The 13474-nt window shown below is 35.9% G+C and overlaps 5 protein-coding genes across 7 annotated transcripts; 2 read left to right on the forward strand and 3 right to left on the reverse strand.

Annotated features, from left to right (window-relative positions):
* Positions 1-3258: 3258 nt before the first annotated feature.
* On the forward strand, positions 3259-4409 carry LOC17895680 (protein LURP-one-related 4). The gene is made up of 3 exons (XM_006300928.2): positions 3259-3543; positions 3838-4047; positions 4146-4409. Exons 1-3 carry the CDS (start codon positions 3319-3321, stop codon positions 4278-4280), a joined length of 570 nt encoding a protein of 189 aa, XP_006300990.1. The 5' UTR covers positions 3259-3318; the 3' UTR covers positions 4281-4409.
* Positions 4410-4617: 208 nt separating this feature from the next.
* On the reverse strand, positions 4618-6940 carry LOC17895815 (pentatricopeptide repeat-containing protein At1g63330). 2 transcript variants are annotated; one of them, XM_023787213.1, is made up of 2 exons: positions 4870-6940; positions 4618-4788 (listed from the first exon to the last, which is right to left on the reverse strand). In XM_023787213.1, the coding sequence occupies exon 1, from the start codon at positions 6798-6800 to the stop codon at positions 4905-4907; it is 1896 nt and encodes a 631-aa protein (XP_023642981.1). In that variant the 5' UTR covers positions 6801-6940; the 3' UTR covers positions 4618-4788; positions 4870-4904. The 2 variants fall into 2 exon arrangements, with proteins under 2 accessions (XP_023642981.1, XP_023642980.1); XM_023787212.1 differs by having other exon boundaries at positions 4618-4795.
* Positions 6941-7335: 395 nt separating this feature from the next.
* LOC17894550 lies at positions 7336-8055 on the forward strand. Its single transcript, XM_006302828.2, has one exon. It carries the CDS (start codon positions 7373-7375, stop codon positions 7862-7864), a length of 492 nt encoding a protein of 163 aa, XP_006302890.2. The 5' UTR covers positions 7336-7372; the 3' UTR covers positions 7865-8055.
* A 75-nt stretch (positions 8056-8130) lies between these two features.
* Positions 8131-9547, reverse strand: LOC17896368 (pentatricopeptide repeat-containing protein At1g62670, mitochondrial). Its single transcript, XM_006301235.2, has one exon. The coding sequence runs from the start codon at positions 9501-9503 to the stop codon at positions 8334-8336; it is 1170 nt and encodes a 389-aa protein (XP_006301297.1). The 5' UTR covers positions 9504-9547; the 3' UTR covers positions 8131-8333.
* A 106-nt stretch (positions 9548-9653) lies between these two features.
* LOC17894139 (pentatricopeptide repeat-containing protein At1g64100) lies at positions 9654-12864 on the reverse strand. 2 transcript variants are annotated; one of them, XM_023787297.1, is made up of 3 exons: positions 10787-12864; positions 10317-10621; positions 9654-10080 (listed from the first exon to the last, which is right to left on the reverse strand). In XM_023787297.1, exons 1-2 carry the CDS (start codon positions 12797-12799, stop codon positions 10598-10600), a joined length of 2037 nt encoding a protein of 678 aa, XP_023643065.1. In that variant the 5' UTR covers positions 12800-12864; the 3' UTR covers positions 9654-10080; positions 10317-10597. The 2 variants fall into 2 exon arrangements, with proteins under 2 accessions (XP_023643065.1, XP_006301404.1); XM_006301342.2 differs by having other exon boundaries at positions 9654-10091.
* Positions 12865-13474: the final 610 nt, after the last annotated feature.

The following is a 13474-nucleotide window of genomic DNA, read 5'->3' on the forward strand; positions in this document are numbered from 1 at the left end:
ATGACAGTTCAAAAAATACGTATAAGTTGTTCAAACAGATCGGATTTTGTTTGTAATTTTTGATATAAAATTCCGCATTCTATGAATTTTATGTTTCTTTAGAGTTATTGAACTAATAAACTCGTTACTGTTATTGAGTGAATGTCATTTGTTATTTTACTAACGTTCCGACAAGAGTCCCGAGATTTCTCCAAGTACACAGTACCTTAATATATAAAGACATATAGACAAAAATAGATTAATGTAGACAAAAATAGACAAAAATCCAAATCGTCTAGTAATGGATGAGTTAGTAATGAAAATATATATGATTAATCTTTGGGTTACTCGAGATACGATGTCCATTAAGTAGTTTAGGTCCCGTTAATTATAATGAATCTCCTATAATAGGCCCACTATCATTTTCAAGAAAGCAGAGCGTTGAGTGAGAGAGTTTATGGGGAAACTTGAGGCTTGCTTGATCTTAAGAAGCTTACAAATAATCGTGTAACACATTCTCTGTTTTATAATCTGAAGTTATGAACTAAGCTATGAGATTTGAAGTTTAACACATTCAAACTTCAAACTCCGAAGGGCTTTTGGTGGTCATCACTCACCAGTCCCATGGAATCTAGTTTTCATAGTAATGCCTATTCTGAACAATCTTAATATTATTATTCTAATGTTAATTTTAACTTGTGCCCAAATATATAAAAACTTTATAAAATGAGTCTCTGGTGCAATGCAACCCATATTTTTCTATATTAAACAGCCGAAGGAACGGTTGATATTCATTATGAACCACACAAAAATGGTACGATGTAACAAGTTGTATTCAATTTGTTAACATTTCCGACAAACCAAAATTATAATTTTCTAATGAATCGTTAGCTCGCTTTAAATTATTATATATGGACAAAAGCTTGATAGAACTATTTCAACATCATTATTTATGAATGATGAAGTCGGAAGAGACAAAACATGCCTAAACTTAGGGTCTCAGTTTTTCTTATAAAGTTTTAATTTGCAATGATATCAAAACATTAGGGTCCCAAACTGAATAAATGTAAAAAACTACCTAATAAATTATACGGTCGCGCATGATCCTATTTAATTTGTTGTTCTACTAAAATGTTTGTACATAATGATAAGATGAAAAGAAATATTATAGAATTATATGAGTGCGTTATTTCTTGTTTTTCTTTAACCGTATGTGGTATAGTATAAAAATAAGTAATCTACGTATTATTGTTTTATCAAAACTGGTGGTCCTAAAGCTTTCAAAAGGGTTTATAAGTTTCTGTGGCCTGAAACGAAACGTGTGAACCACTAATTACAAAATGTTAAAATAATCTATGATTTCAAAATTTGCAAGGATAACTAAGTTTATTAAAAATGTGTACGTACTTGACTTCGTGAGTCATTGTAAATATTAATTAACGATTATAACTTATGTTTTGTGGGCTGAATCGATTCCATTAATTAACATAAAAAATGTAATCTTCGTTTGTTTTTTTTTTTTTTTGGGTGCCATCATAGTCATGCTCGTCGTATCATCTTAATTATATTAACAACTTAACTTCTTTCTGTTTATCGTTTGTAAACTGTTCATAGATTGTATTCGTTTATAGGAAATTGAGTGTCAATATAGGTTTGGTATGGAGAATATTTTAATTTAGTATATAGTTTACAAAGTTTGTGAAATACACGTGCTCTCTAAACCTTTTTAGGTATGACCATGATCTCATATTCATCTTTTTAAGTGGTACTATCGGAAACAAAGCTAGAGGAGTTTCAAGTTCGAAGACTCCAAGTCATTAAGCTCATTAACGAGTCACGTGCTCGTCAAAGTGTGTGTGGTCCTTTTTCATGAGTTGCAACAAAGCAAATGTGTTTAAAAGGATGTTTGATGATCCTGAGGCGGCTCTAACGTTCTTGTCTCATTGAAGTTGCAACAGTGTACGTAGTTTGGCAGTGGTGGCTATGACAGTTGCTATAAATTAATTAAGGTTGAATATATAATATAGTGTTATGAAATTCACAATATAATATTTGCTTAAACCTTCATCAAGCATACTATTTTGAGAAACTTTGTTATAGCAATTTCTGTAATAAATATTTTATAAAATTTTAGCTAAATTTTACTTAAGAGAATTATTTTTAACACTTAACTAAAAAGAGCTTAACCAATAGTAAACAATATTGAAAAATACAAATAGTGATAAAATATCAAATAAATTTAAACTTTTCATAAAATTTTACGAAATCAAACAAAACAAAATAATAAAAGAATGCTTTATAAATACGAATAAAAGGAAAAAAAGAGATGGAAGAACTCTTGCTTGAAACGAGAGAAACAAATTTTGTAATGGAAGTTGCATAAATTAAGGACATCCGGCAGAGATAAGTCCACTATCATCATATAATAATATGTGAAATGCGGTGTTTCTATTTTGTTATTATACATCTTTTTATCTTATTTTATGTTTATACTTTTTTTTTTCTTTTCTGTTCCTTTCTTTTGAATGACATCACGATAATCATTGTATTATTATATATGAGTTAACTAATACACCAAAATTTACAAAGAAAATTACACAACAGAACTGAAAAAGAATGCTAACGCCCAACGGTGATAATTCATAATAATATAGTCACAAAAAGATTAGGAGTTTTTATTTGACAACAATTGAAAAGGGGTTTGTATAAATAACTAAACAAAATGAAAATTTTATTTCTCTATGACATTTGTCGGCTCTATAAGAATTTACACCTAATTCCTAATTGTACACAGTTAAAGTTAGCACTAGTGCTATTTATGTTTTTTTTTGTTTCAAAAGCAAAAATTAGTCCCCATTTCTTATTTTTGTATCATTTTGTAAGGTAATAAGTGAAAAAAACTTAATATATACTTCCATATACATATGCATGTGAAATATAAAGTAACAAATATTCTTTTTTGTTTGTAAAAATATACAGCCATTATGAATATAAGGAAAACTCCTCAAGGAAAAAATTAGTATATACATTTTAGACTGATAAGATTATTTTATAGCTAATTAACAAAGTCATATGTAGTATATACAATCATGATGTCAAAACATTAAATAATTAGTCACCATACATGAATCTCTGGTATTGGGAGAAGATGAGAAAAATTCAAAGTGATCCTTAGTTATTTGTTTAATGGGAGATAAGAAAAAAAGGAAGGCTGATTATAAAAATAAGAGTGATTGAGGTGTATAAGAAGACTTCTTCAACTTCAACTTCAACTTCTCTTTTTATATCTCTGTGTGTATCTTTGGTTTCCATCTCTCTCTTTCTCTACAGATAGTACCAATGGCTAGGGTTTTTCCTCAAGCAGCCATCTCTTCACCGTACATGAGTACGGAGAGAGAGACTTTCACGGTTTGGATGAAATCTCTTGTTTACCAAACCAACGGTTTAACCGTTTACAATTCCAACGGTGAGATCACGTACCGGGTCGAAAACTACGACAAATCTAGCAATGAAGTCCATATCATGGATCTCCATGGCAACATTCTCTTCACTATCCGCAAAAAGGTATCACATCTATCCCGAATTCGATTCGATTCGGTTCGATTCTTTTTTTTTTGTTTTGGTTCATCCTGTTTTGAGCTCTAAAACTAACTAACATGCTCTAATCCCGAGTCTAGGGAATTTTGGGTCGAAATTTTGTTATGATGTATCATTTTGAAAGTCTAGCAAAAATAATATTTTGAATTCATAACTCAAAACTTTATAAAGTTCATTGAGTTTAAATTATGAATATATGAAAGAATCCAAATGTTTACATAATTGTATAATGTATTGCTTGTTTTAAAAATATTTCTGCAGAAACTATGGCTGTTTGGGAGTTGGTATGTGTATAGAGAATGTGGAAGCACTCAAGAGGAAGTGAAACCTTCTGCTAGAATCAAAAGGTCTTCAATTAGAGATGGAGATTGGGAAGTACGAGATGAGACCAATGAAGTGTTTTGGATTTTAAGATTTGATCCCAAATTTGCATTTCAGATCATAGACATCAACGGAGATATCATTGCACAGGTAAAATTTATCAAAACTTTTGAACCGAGAACTGATATTGAAAGAGTTTAAAGTACTTAACTTAAACCATACAGTTTTATATTAATTATGTTTTGTAGGTGAAACCAAAGCAATCATCAAATGGGGTTACACTGGGAGAAGATGTGTTAACTTTGGAGGTGAAACCACGTGTCGATCACTCACTCGTTGTCGCACTTGTCACTGTATATGGATTAATCAAAGGACTAGTCTAATAACCTTTTTTTTTTTTTTGATTTTTATAGAAAACTTAAAATACACAAAATAGTAAATTTTTTCCAACCTTTTTTATGTTGTGGGAGAGGGATGGGAGATGTATATATTGTTCTTTTTTTTTTCGAGCCTTGATTTTTTGCTTGTTTCTTAAGCTTTGTCCAGTTTTTTTCTTCTTCTTTCACCATAGAAAAATATATGAATCCCCTAAATATGCAGTATTTGCGAGGATTAACTTGGATTGATAAGTACATAGTTTAGCCTCCCACCTCCAACAATATCACCACTATGCCACTCGAGAGATGTGACATATTTGCTAGGATATGAACTCAGGGTTAGTGGCTTTCTGGATAGATATACTACAAGACTGCAAAGATGAAAAGATTACAACTTCCATTATGTACAGCAGACATCATTTGAAGTCTGAAATTTTCATGATCAAAGCTTTTGTCTTTGAAGACTATTCTTGTCTCAGCACGACAATAACCAAGTGTTCGCATCAACTCTTGTCTGTAACCTAGCAAGAAAATAACTTATAATGTTCAGATATTACAACATGTCACTAGAATAGAAGCAAAAACGTTACTTCACCTCACTGCTTGTCTCTCGAGGATGATAAAACTGTTTTAAGAAAGCATATCGAGGAAGCTTTTGTCCAATCTCCCATCATGTAACATATTAGTGACCAAGCCAAAGGTTGAAGCATGTCCAGCAAACCCGCAACTCCTCATTTCTTTGATGAGTTCTGCTGATGCAGCTTTGTCGCCATCTCTGAGGTGCGCTCTGATCAACGTATTATAGATACATTCATTTGGGAGAATCCCATCTTCTTTCATTTTTCTAAACAAGGCATCCCCTTTGTGCAGTAAACGTTTCCGATACAAACCTGAGATCATGGTAGTGTAGGTTACAATATTAGGCTTCACTCCTTTATCGTTGAGGCTACAAAATAAATCCCACGCTTCTCCCACCTTCCCAGCCTTGCACATTCCATCAATCATAACAGTATACACAAAAATATCAAGTTCCATTTCACTCTTTTGTAGATCCTGGAATAAGATCAATGCTGTCTCTAGCTTCCCAGAATTACAAAGTCCATCTAATAAGATGTTGTAAGTCATAATACAGGGAGGCACACCATCATAAACCATCTGTTTGAATACCATTTGGGCATTATCACAATCTCCTGCTTGAAAAAACCCTTGCATAAGTATGGTGTAAGTGATGGTGTTGCCAATCAATCCTCTGTGAGCCATCTCTCGGAAGAGTTCCATCCCATCATCTACTCTCTTAGACTTGCAAAATCCATTTATGAGAGTATTGTATGTCGTTACATCTGGAATACAACTTTTGCTAACCATCAAAGCAAACATATCCTTGGCCTCATCTAGGTGATCATGCATGCAAAAACCAGTGATCATTGAATTGTATGTGAAAATATCAGGATCTAGAGATCTTTTGATCATCTCCTCATACAATTTCTCAGCCTCTGGAAGCTTCCCCTCTTTCACAAATGCATCGATCAATGCATTGAAAGTAACAACATTGGGGTTGATTTCCCTCCCGATCATATTGCTCAGTAGCCGAGAAGCATCACTCCATCTTCCGTAATTACAAAGGCAACTTATGAGGGATGTGTAGGTAAAAACATCTGGTTTGATTCCTTTGGTCTCCATTTCTTTGAATAGGTTGATAGCATCATCCACTTGTCTGTATTTGCAAAGACCATCAATGATTGTGCTGTAGATTACAACATCAGCCTTTATTTTCGCTGCTTCCATCTTCTTGAGCATATTTAAAGCCAAATCAGTATCACCTCTCTTACATAGTCCGTTTACTACCACACCGTATGTAACTAGACTCGGTTGACATTCTTTCAAAGCCATCCGTTCAACAAAAGCCACTGCCTCGGAAGCTTTGTTGTGGCGAAAAAGTCCATGGATAAGTGTTGTGAATGTAACGACATTAGGTTGATATCCCATTTCCACCATCTGATCAACCAAAGCTACAGCCTCGGAAATTCTCTTACTGTGGCAGTACCCATTGACCAGTGAAGAAAGCGTGACAATATCGAGTTCATAGCCGAGCTTTATCATCTTGCCAAGAACGGCTAAAGCAAGAGAGACTTGGGAGGAGCGGCAGAAACAGTTAATCAAAATATTGTAAGTATAGAGATTATGTGCAATCCCCAGCTTTTGCATCTGCTCGCCCAGAGAGATGACAACATCAAACTTCTTCATCTTAGCAATAGCACTCAAGAGTTTACTAAAATCAATGATTGAAGGACGTCGACGAGACAGTACCATTTTATCGAACAAAGCAATTGCATCATCTAGCTTTAAACCACTCAGCCCATTTCTCAATATCTCTCTGTAATCACCACTGCCTCTAGCGAAAGCTCGTCGTCCCCGGCAAACATTAAAGGAAGAAGGAGCGGTTCGAGGATTACCTTTCCCATGGAGTTTCCGATGAACAAATCTCTTCGCCGTCGAAGCAAATACACTCGAAACCGATCTCTGCATCTTTACTGATTAGGCTTCAGTTGATTGATTGAGAAGAGCTCTTTCTCAATCTCAGTCTCACTCTCTTGCACATCGCAAAACCCTTACACGGAGAGATATCCGATTCAGCTTCAGCTCATTCGCTGCTCTGTAAATTCCTAAAACCCTACATTGACTAAATCAATCATCAACCCAACGCAAAGAGATGTTGATAAACCGGTCATTTGAGGAGTTTCCGGTTTAATATTTTATCGCCAAGCTGGTTTAGTAACATTTTCAATTATTAATATTTCGTTTGGGAGAGAGTGAGACTCTGTTATCAAAAAACTTGAATTCTTGAATAAACACATTTTCTTGAATAATAATTTCGTTAATAATTAACATTTTTTGGAAAAAAATAAATATTCTTGAACTCATTGAAAAGTCATTCTATAACTTTGATAACATACAAAATCAAATTCTTTAATTGCAACACAGGGCATCCTTTATTCCCATGAAAAATAAGATATAAACCACATGCCTAGCTTATTATATATGCATAGTTGGATTGCTTTGCCTTGGCATCTCCTCTCTGCTTCTTGTTGATAAAAAGAATGAAGCTAAACGAGTCAAGAGGTGGTGAAACAGAGAAGCACAGGCGACAACAGCAACATTTCGATCACGAGCTAAAGAACATGATCTCTTCGTTAACCCACATGGGAGGAGGAGGAGGAGGAGGAGAGAAGGCACATGCAGGACCGAGCCAATACGAAGAAGAAGAGGATGGCGTCAGAGTCATCACGCTTTCTGGATCAAACCTTGGAGCAACCATGAAGACAGAGCTTGACAACAATCATGGAGACAGCCACAAGAATGGAGATCAAGAGCTTGAGTTTTTGAGCACTTATGTTAATAGCAACTTCCAAGCTGTTAACAATTCGATTATGATAGGGGCCAAGTACGAGACTCATGATCCTGGTGTTCACCTTGACATTTCCGGGGATGTGGAGAAGCCTTCGATGAAGGTACCCGCGAGGAGCTCAAGGGGAAAGAAAGGTAAAACTCCTGCAAGAAGTGACCGTCGAGAATCTGAACATACAAACTGAATGGTGTATCTTCATGGACAAAGCAATTTGATTTGCTTCAGTATTAATTCTCTTTTGTATTTCTTGTCTTACCTTCTCTAAATAATCAGAGAAGTGGTGCATGCTAAAGCACTTTACTTTCTCTTCGAGGTTGTTGTTTTCGCTTGCGCTTACTATATAACATGTTCTATATATATAGTCTATTCTCAATATAAGTGTGTGAAGCAGGGTGTGGTCAATACAGAGCACGCCAATGTGTTAACACCATAACCAATAAAGGTCCAATATAACTCAGAATAGATAGTTAAATACTTTTAACTCAGAATATGACACAAAGATTAGACACAAGAAGAACATAACATGAATTTCAAAGAGAACCTACAAGCTTCAGCATTGCAAGAGAAATCCACAAAAAAAGTATATGCAGAAAAAAATGCAGGAGCAGTGTTGATTTAGCACACAGTTAATTCTCTGAGAATGATTGAACTGTTTAAGAAAGCATATTGAGGAAGCTTTTGTCCAATCTCCCATCATGTAACATACTAGTGACCAAGCCAAAGGTAGAATCATCTCCAGCAAACCTGCAACTCCTCATTTCTTTAATGAGTTCTGCTGATGCGGCTTTGTCACCATCTCTAAGGCACGCCCTGATCAACGTATTATATGTAGAGTCATCTGGGAGAGTCCCATCTTCTTTCATTTTTCTAAACAAAGCAACTGCTTCCTGCTTTAAACCTTTCCCACAAAATCCATCTAACAAAATGTTGTAGGTCCAAATATTGGGAGGCACACCACTAGAACTCATTAGTTCAAAAACTTCTTGGGCATAATCACATTTTCCAGCTTGAACAAACCCTTGGATAAGTGTGTTGTAAGTGACGGTGTTGCCCATCAATCCTCTTTGAGACATCTCGCCTAATAGTTCCATACCATCCTCTATTCTCTTAGAATTACAAAATCCCTTAATGAGAGTATTATATGTCACTACATTTGGGAAACAACTCTTGCTAACCATCAAAGCAAGCATATCCTTGGCTTCATCTAGGCGATCGTGCATGCAAAACCCATTGATCAGTGAATTGTAAGTGACAGTATCAGGATCTATATACCTTTGGATCATCTCCTTGTACAACTTTTCAGCCTCTAAAAGCTTCCCCTCTTTCACAAAAGCATCAATGGAAGCATTGAAACCATTGAGAAGATAAGAAAGTGTGAGTACTACACTCGGCTCATCCCCGAGTTTGATTATCTTCCCAAGAATAGCTAAAGCAGGAGAGAGTTGAGAGGAGCGGCAGAAACAGTCTACGAGAATACTGTAAGTATAGTGATCATGAGAAATTCCCAGCTTTTGCATCTTCTCCCCCAGGGAGATGACAACATCAAACTTGTTCATCTTAGCAACAGTACTCAACAGTTCACTGAACTCAAAAATGGAAGGGAAAGGACGAGACTGAACCATTTCATCGAAGAAACCAATAGCATCGTCTAACTTGATATCACGAAGCCCATTTCTCAATATCTCTCTGTAATCATCACTTTCACCAGAGAAAGCTCGTCTCCAGCAACAAATAATCAATGAAGGAGGAGGAGCAGTTACAAAATTACCTTGAACATTAACAAATCTGCTCATCTTCGACGCAATCGTGATAGATCTCCTCATTGCTTGAGCTGATAGGGCTCCTTTTTCTGTATTTTAAGTTACAGAGTTATCAGTGTGTAAACCCTAAACCCTAAACGAAGAGAGAGCGAGAGTTACAGGACCCATTTGAAAACCGGTTTACTTAAGGTTAAGTACTTATTATCGAACCGGTTTCCAAATTTATTAGCCCGGTAACGAAATTTATAAACAAGGAGAAGATTTAAAAAGTTATACAAAGCTGACCTTCAAATAATGAGGATGTATAAAGGCCAATAACATATTTAAAAAGATGCGAAATCAGAAATATGTAGAAAACTTTAATATGAAATGTTTAGCTCATTTCTGGGGGGTTCTTTAAAGTAGAGTCTTGCAGTTTTGTCAAACTCTGAGGCGATGGCACTTCCGGTTTATGCAATGTCTCGGGTCGAATGAACAAGTCTATATCTCCTCCAGTTCTGAAAATACCACGGCTGAATGCTGATAGATCTCAATCCATTATCCTCGTCAGACATTTGTTTCAGGTTTAAACGATTGCTCTTGATATCTGAAATCAGTTCTGGTTCTTGCAACAGCTCCTTGGATTTCTAATCAAGATCCTCTGCAGCATTTCTATCCACATGAGACACAATTAGAGAAGCTAATGTTAGACAATATACATTACAATTTTGCAGAGTGCACTGGGATCACTCCAAGTGCATATCCACAAAAAGACACAGCAACCCAATGTGTCAACAGCAAAACCAATTAAGGTAAGATCCATAAAATGGTGTAGAATAAACAAACTTCTAGCTTGAATATGGTACAAAATTTAATACATAAGGGGAAGAACATAACCTGGAGTTCATAGAGAAGGTAAGGTACAAGCTTCTTTAGGATTGCATGATGCAGCCACTTTGACAACTCAAGTTCCAGACTGAGAGTACCGAAATGGCTCCAGAAGCATGGAAAAGAGTAATTGTCAAAAGAAGATTCACATTCCAAATTGAACTTATAGTAAACAGATATACCAAAACCTGCATCATATGCATCACGTGTAGCAGGAAATAAACCAAAATAGAATATTGGCATGGAAGCTCTGCTGCTAAAGACAAAAATGTGAATAATCTTCTTTTTTATTATCCATCCTCTAATTGATGATCCTGCAAAGCAAACATACCAAACCAGTAAGGGATTAATCTGGGACTCTGAATCTTAAATCTGACTTCGACATTCAATAGCAAACTTCCCCCAAAGCTACAGCAGAAGCTGCATCCAAAAATATATACTGGAAAAAATTGAGTGGAGGACATGTGTGGAGGACATACCACACTCTTCCACAGATTCTCAAATAATGCCACTGCCTTTTGTGCCTCCTTACTACATAAACCGACCAGCATACTGTAAAAAGTATTGGTATCAGGACACAAACCACTGGATATCATCTCTTCGACAATGTCTAGGGCACCATTAAAATCACCCACTCGAAAAAACCCATCAATCAAAGTGCGGTAAGTAATTGAATCAACAACTATTCCTCTTTGGTACATTTCGCAGGCTAGCTCCATCCCATCGTAAACCTTTTCAGCCTTACAATAGCCATTAATGAGTGTAGTAAAGGTCACTTCGTTGGGGGAGCACCTATTGTTAGCCATCGAATCAAACATCTCTTTGGCCTCATCTAGGCGATTCTGTTTGCAGAGTCCATCAACCATTGAGGTATAGGTAACAGTATTGGGGACTATACCTTTTCTGAGCATCTCCATGTAAATATAATCAGCCCTTGAAAAGTTCCCTGCTTTGGCAAATGCGCTGATCAATATACTGTAAGTTTGAACACCCGGTTCCAAACCACTAAGGGGGAGATTAGTGAATAAATTCCATGCTTCATCCACATTATTAGCCTTGCACATTCCATGGATGATGATGTTATAAGTACGAATATCAAGGTCCATATTACTCTTTTGCATGGCCTTAAATAATTTCCACGCCATTTCAGGCTTCCCATTAACACAAAAACCGTGCAACATAATGCTATGAGTTACGATATTAGGGCGCAAACCATGAGAAATCATCTCATTGAGAAGGTCTTGAGCAGCATTAAGGTCGCCCAACTGACAAAACCCGTGAATAAGAGTGTTATAAGTAAATGTATCAGGAACTAATCCTCTTCTAGACATCTCACGGAGAAGTTCCACTCCGCCATCTACCCTCTTAGCCCTACAGCATCCGTCTATAAGAGTAGTGAAAGTGACTACATCCGGAGAGCAGCCCTTGGTTGCCATCAAATCAAACATGTGCTTGGCATCATCGAGACGGTCACGCTTGCAAAGCCCATTGATAATAGAACTATAGGTAACCACATTAGGAACTATACCCCTAGAGAGCATCTCCTCGTATAATTCTTGAGCCTCAGAGAACTTACCTTCGTTGACAAACGAATAAATCAATGTATTGAAAGTGAAAACATTAGGACTGATCTGCCTTTCAATCATATCACGCAGCAGTCGCTCAGCATCACTCCATCTACCATATCTACAATAACCATGTATCATACAACTGTAGGTAATTACATTAGGAAAAACTCCTTTCCCCTGCATCTCAGTGAAGAGATTCTGAGCATCGCCGTGTTGCCCGTCTTTGCAAAAACGATCAATGATGGAATTGTATATTGCAGTATGAGGTTTGATCCGGCTTTCTTCCATCTTCCTAAGCAAATCCAAGGCAGAGTCAGTATCACCCATCTGACACATTCCATTAACAATTGCTCCGTAAGTTAACCGGTTAGGTTGATGAAGACGACCTTCTTCTCCCATTCGATCAAGCAAAGCCAAGGCTTCAGAGATCCTATCTTGGAGACATAACCCATGGATCAGAGTGTTAAACGTAACAACATCAGGCTGGAAACCAAGTTTATTGATCTTGCCCAATGTGGACAAAGCAAAATACAATTCACGACAGCTGCAGAAACATTTTATCAGAATATTGAAGCTGTAGAAATCAATTGGAATATTATCTGGGAGCAATTCCATCTTCTGATAAAGAGAAATCACAACATCGGGACGATTCATTCTGACGATGACACCCATAAGTTTATTGAAATCAACAGCTGAGTACAAATGACGAGACTGAACCATGTAATCGAACAATCCAATCGCATCATCTAAGCTTTTGATATAGTGAGAAACTCTTCTCAATCTCAAACTCTCTCCTTCGAAAGGTAAACGCTTTGAAACTGTTCCTTCGTGGGCGACGCGATGATGAAAGAATCTCGTGTTGATCAATCTAGCAGAAGCAGCAATAGAGGATGATGGTTCGGATCTGAAAACCCTAGCCAACATTTTTGTGAAATGCTTCGCCTGCTTGTGTTGTTTCACTTAGACTGGCACAAGAACAGTACGACCGGTTCAATTGGATTTGACTTGTTGTCTTGTTGACCGGTTCAGATGAATTTCGATTTCACGTTTTTTTCACCATGTTACAAAACTAAGCTGTTTCTGAACACAAACAGATTAGTTTAACTCAACCAGAATGAATATATATATATATATATCACCATGTTCATCAACTGTATCCCCCGATCAAACATCTTAATTCACAAACACCTTAGTAAGGCATCCATTTCAATAAAAGGAACCAAACTCTTGCCATATGAAGAATTAATCCTACCATCTTACGCCATATTTAATTAGTGATCAAAGTTTTTAATAATTTCTTTATATATATATAATTGTCATTTCTCTCTTTTTTTTGTTATCAAATTAAGATTAAGAACATTAAGTGTTAAAAATACAATACTAGAATTTACTGAAAAAGGCTAATATTGATACCAAGCTCAGCTATTGTTCATAGTATTGCAACTTAACACTTAATTCATTTTATTAATCTGATCATCTTAGATAATATTTAATTAGTGAGTAAAAAGTTTACAATAATTATTAGAATATTATGTATAAACACAATAGTGATTGTGAAATTCTTTAGTTTTTGTTTAAATCAAACTAACTTATAACATT

This window comes from Capsella rubella, unplaced genomic scaffold, assembly GCF_000375325.1.
Source record: "Capsella rubella cultivar Monte Gargano unplaced genomic scaffold, Caprub1_0 scaffold_2, whole genome shotgun sequence".
Classification (NCBI taxonomy): domain Eukaryota; kingdom Viridiplantae; phylum Streptophyta; class Magnoliopsida; order Brassicales; family Brassicaceae; genus Capsella; species Capsella rubella.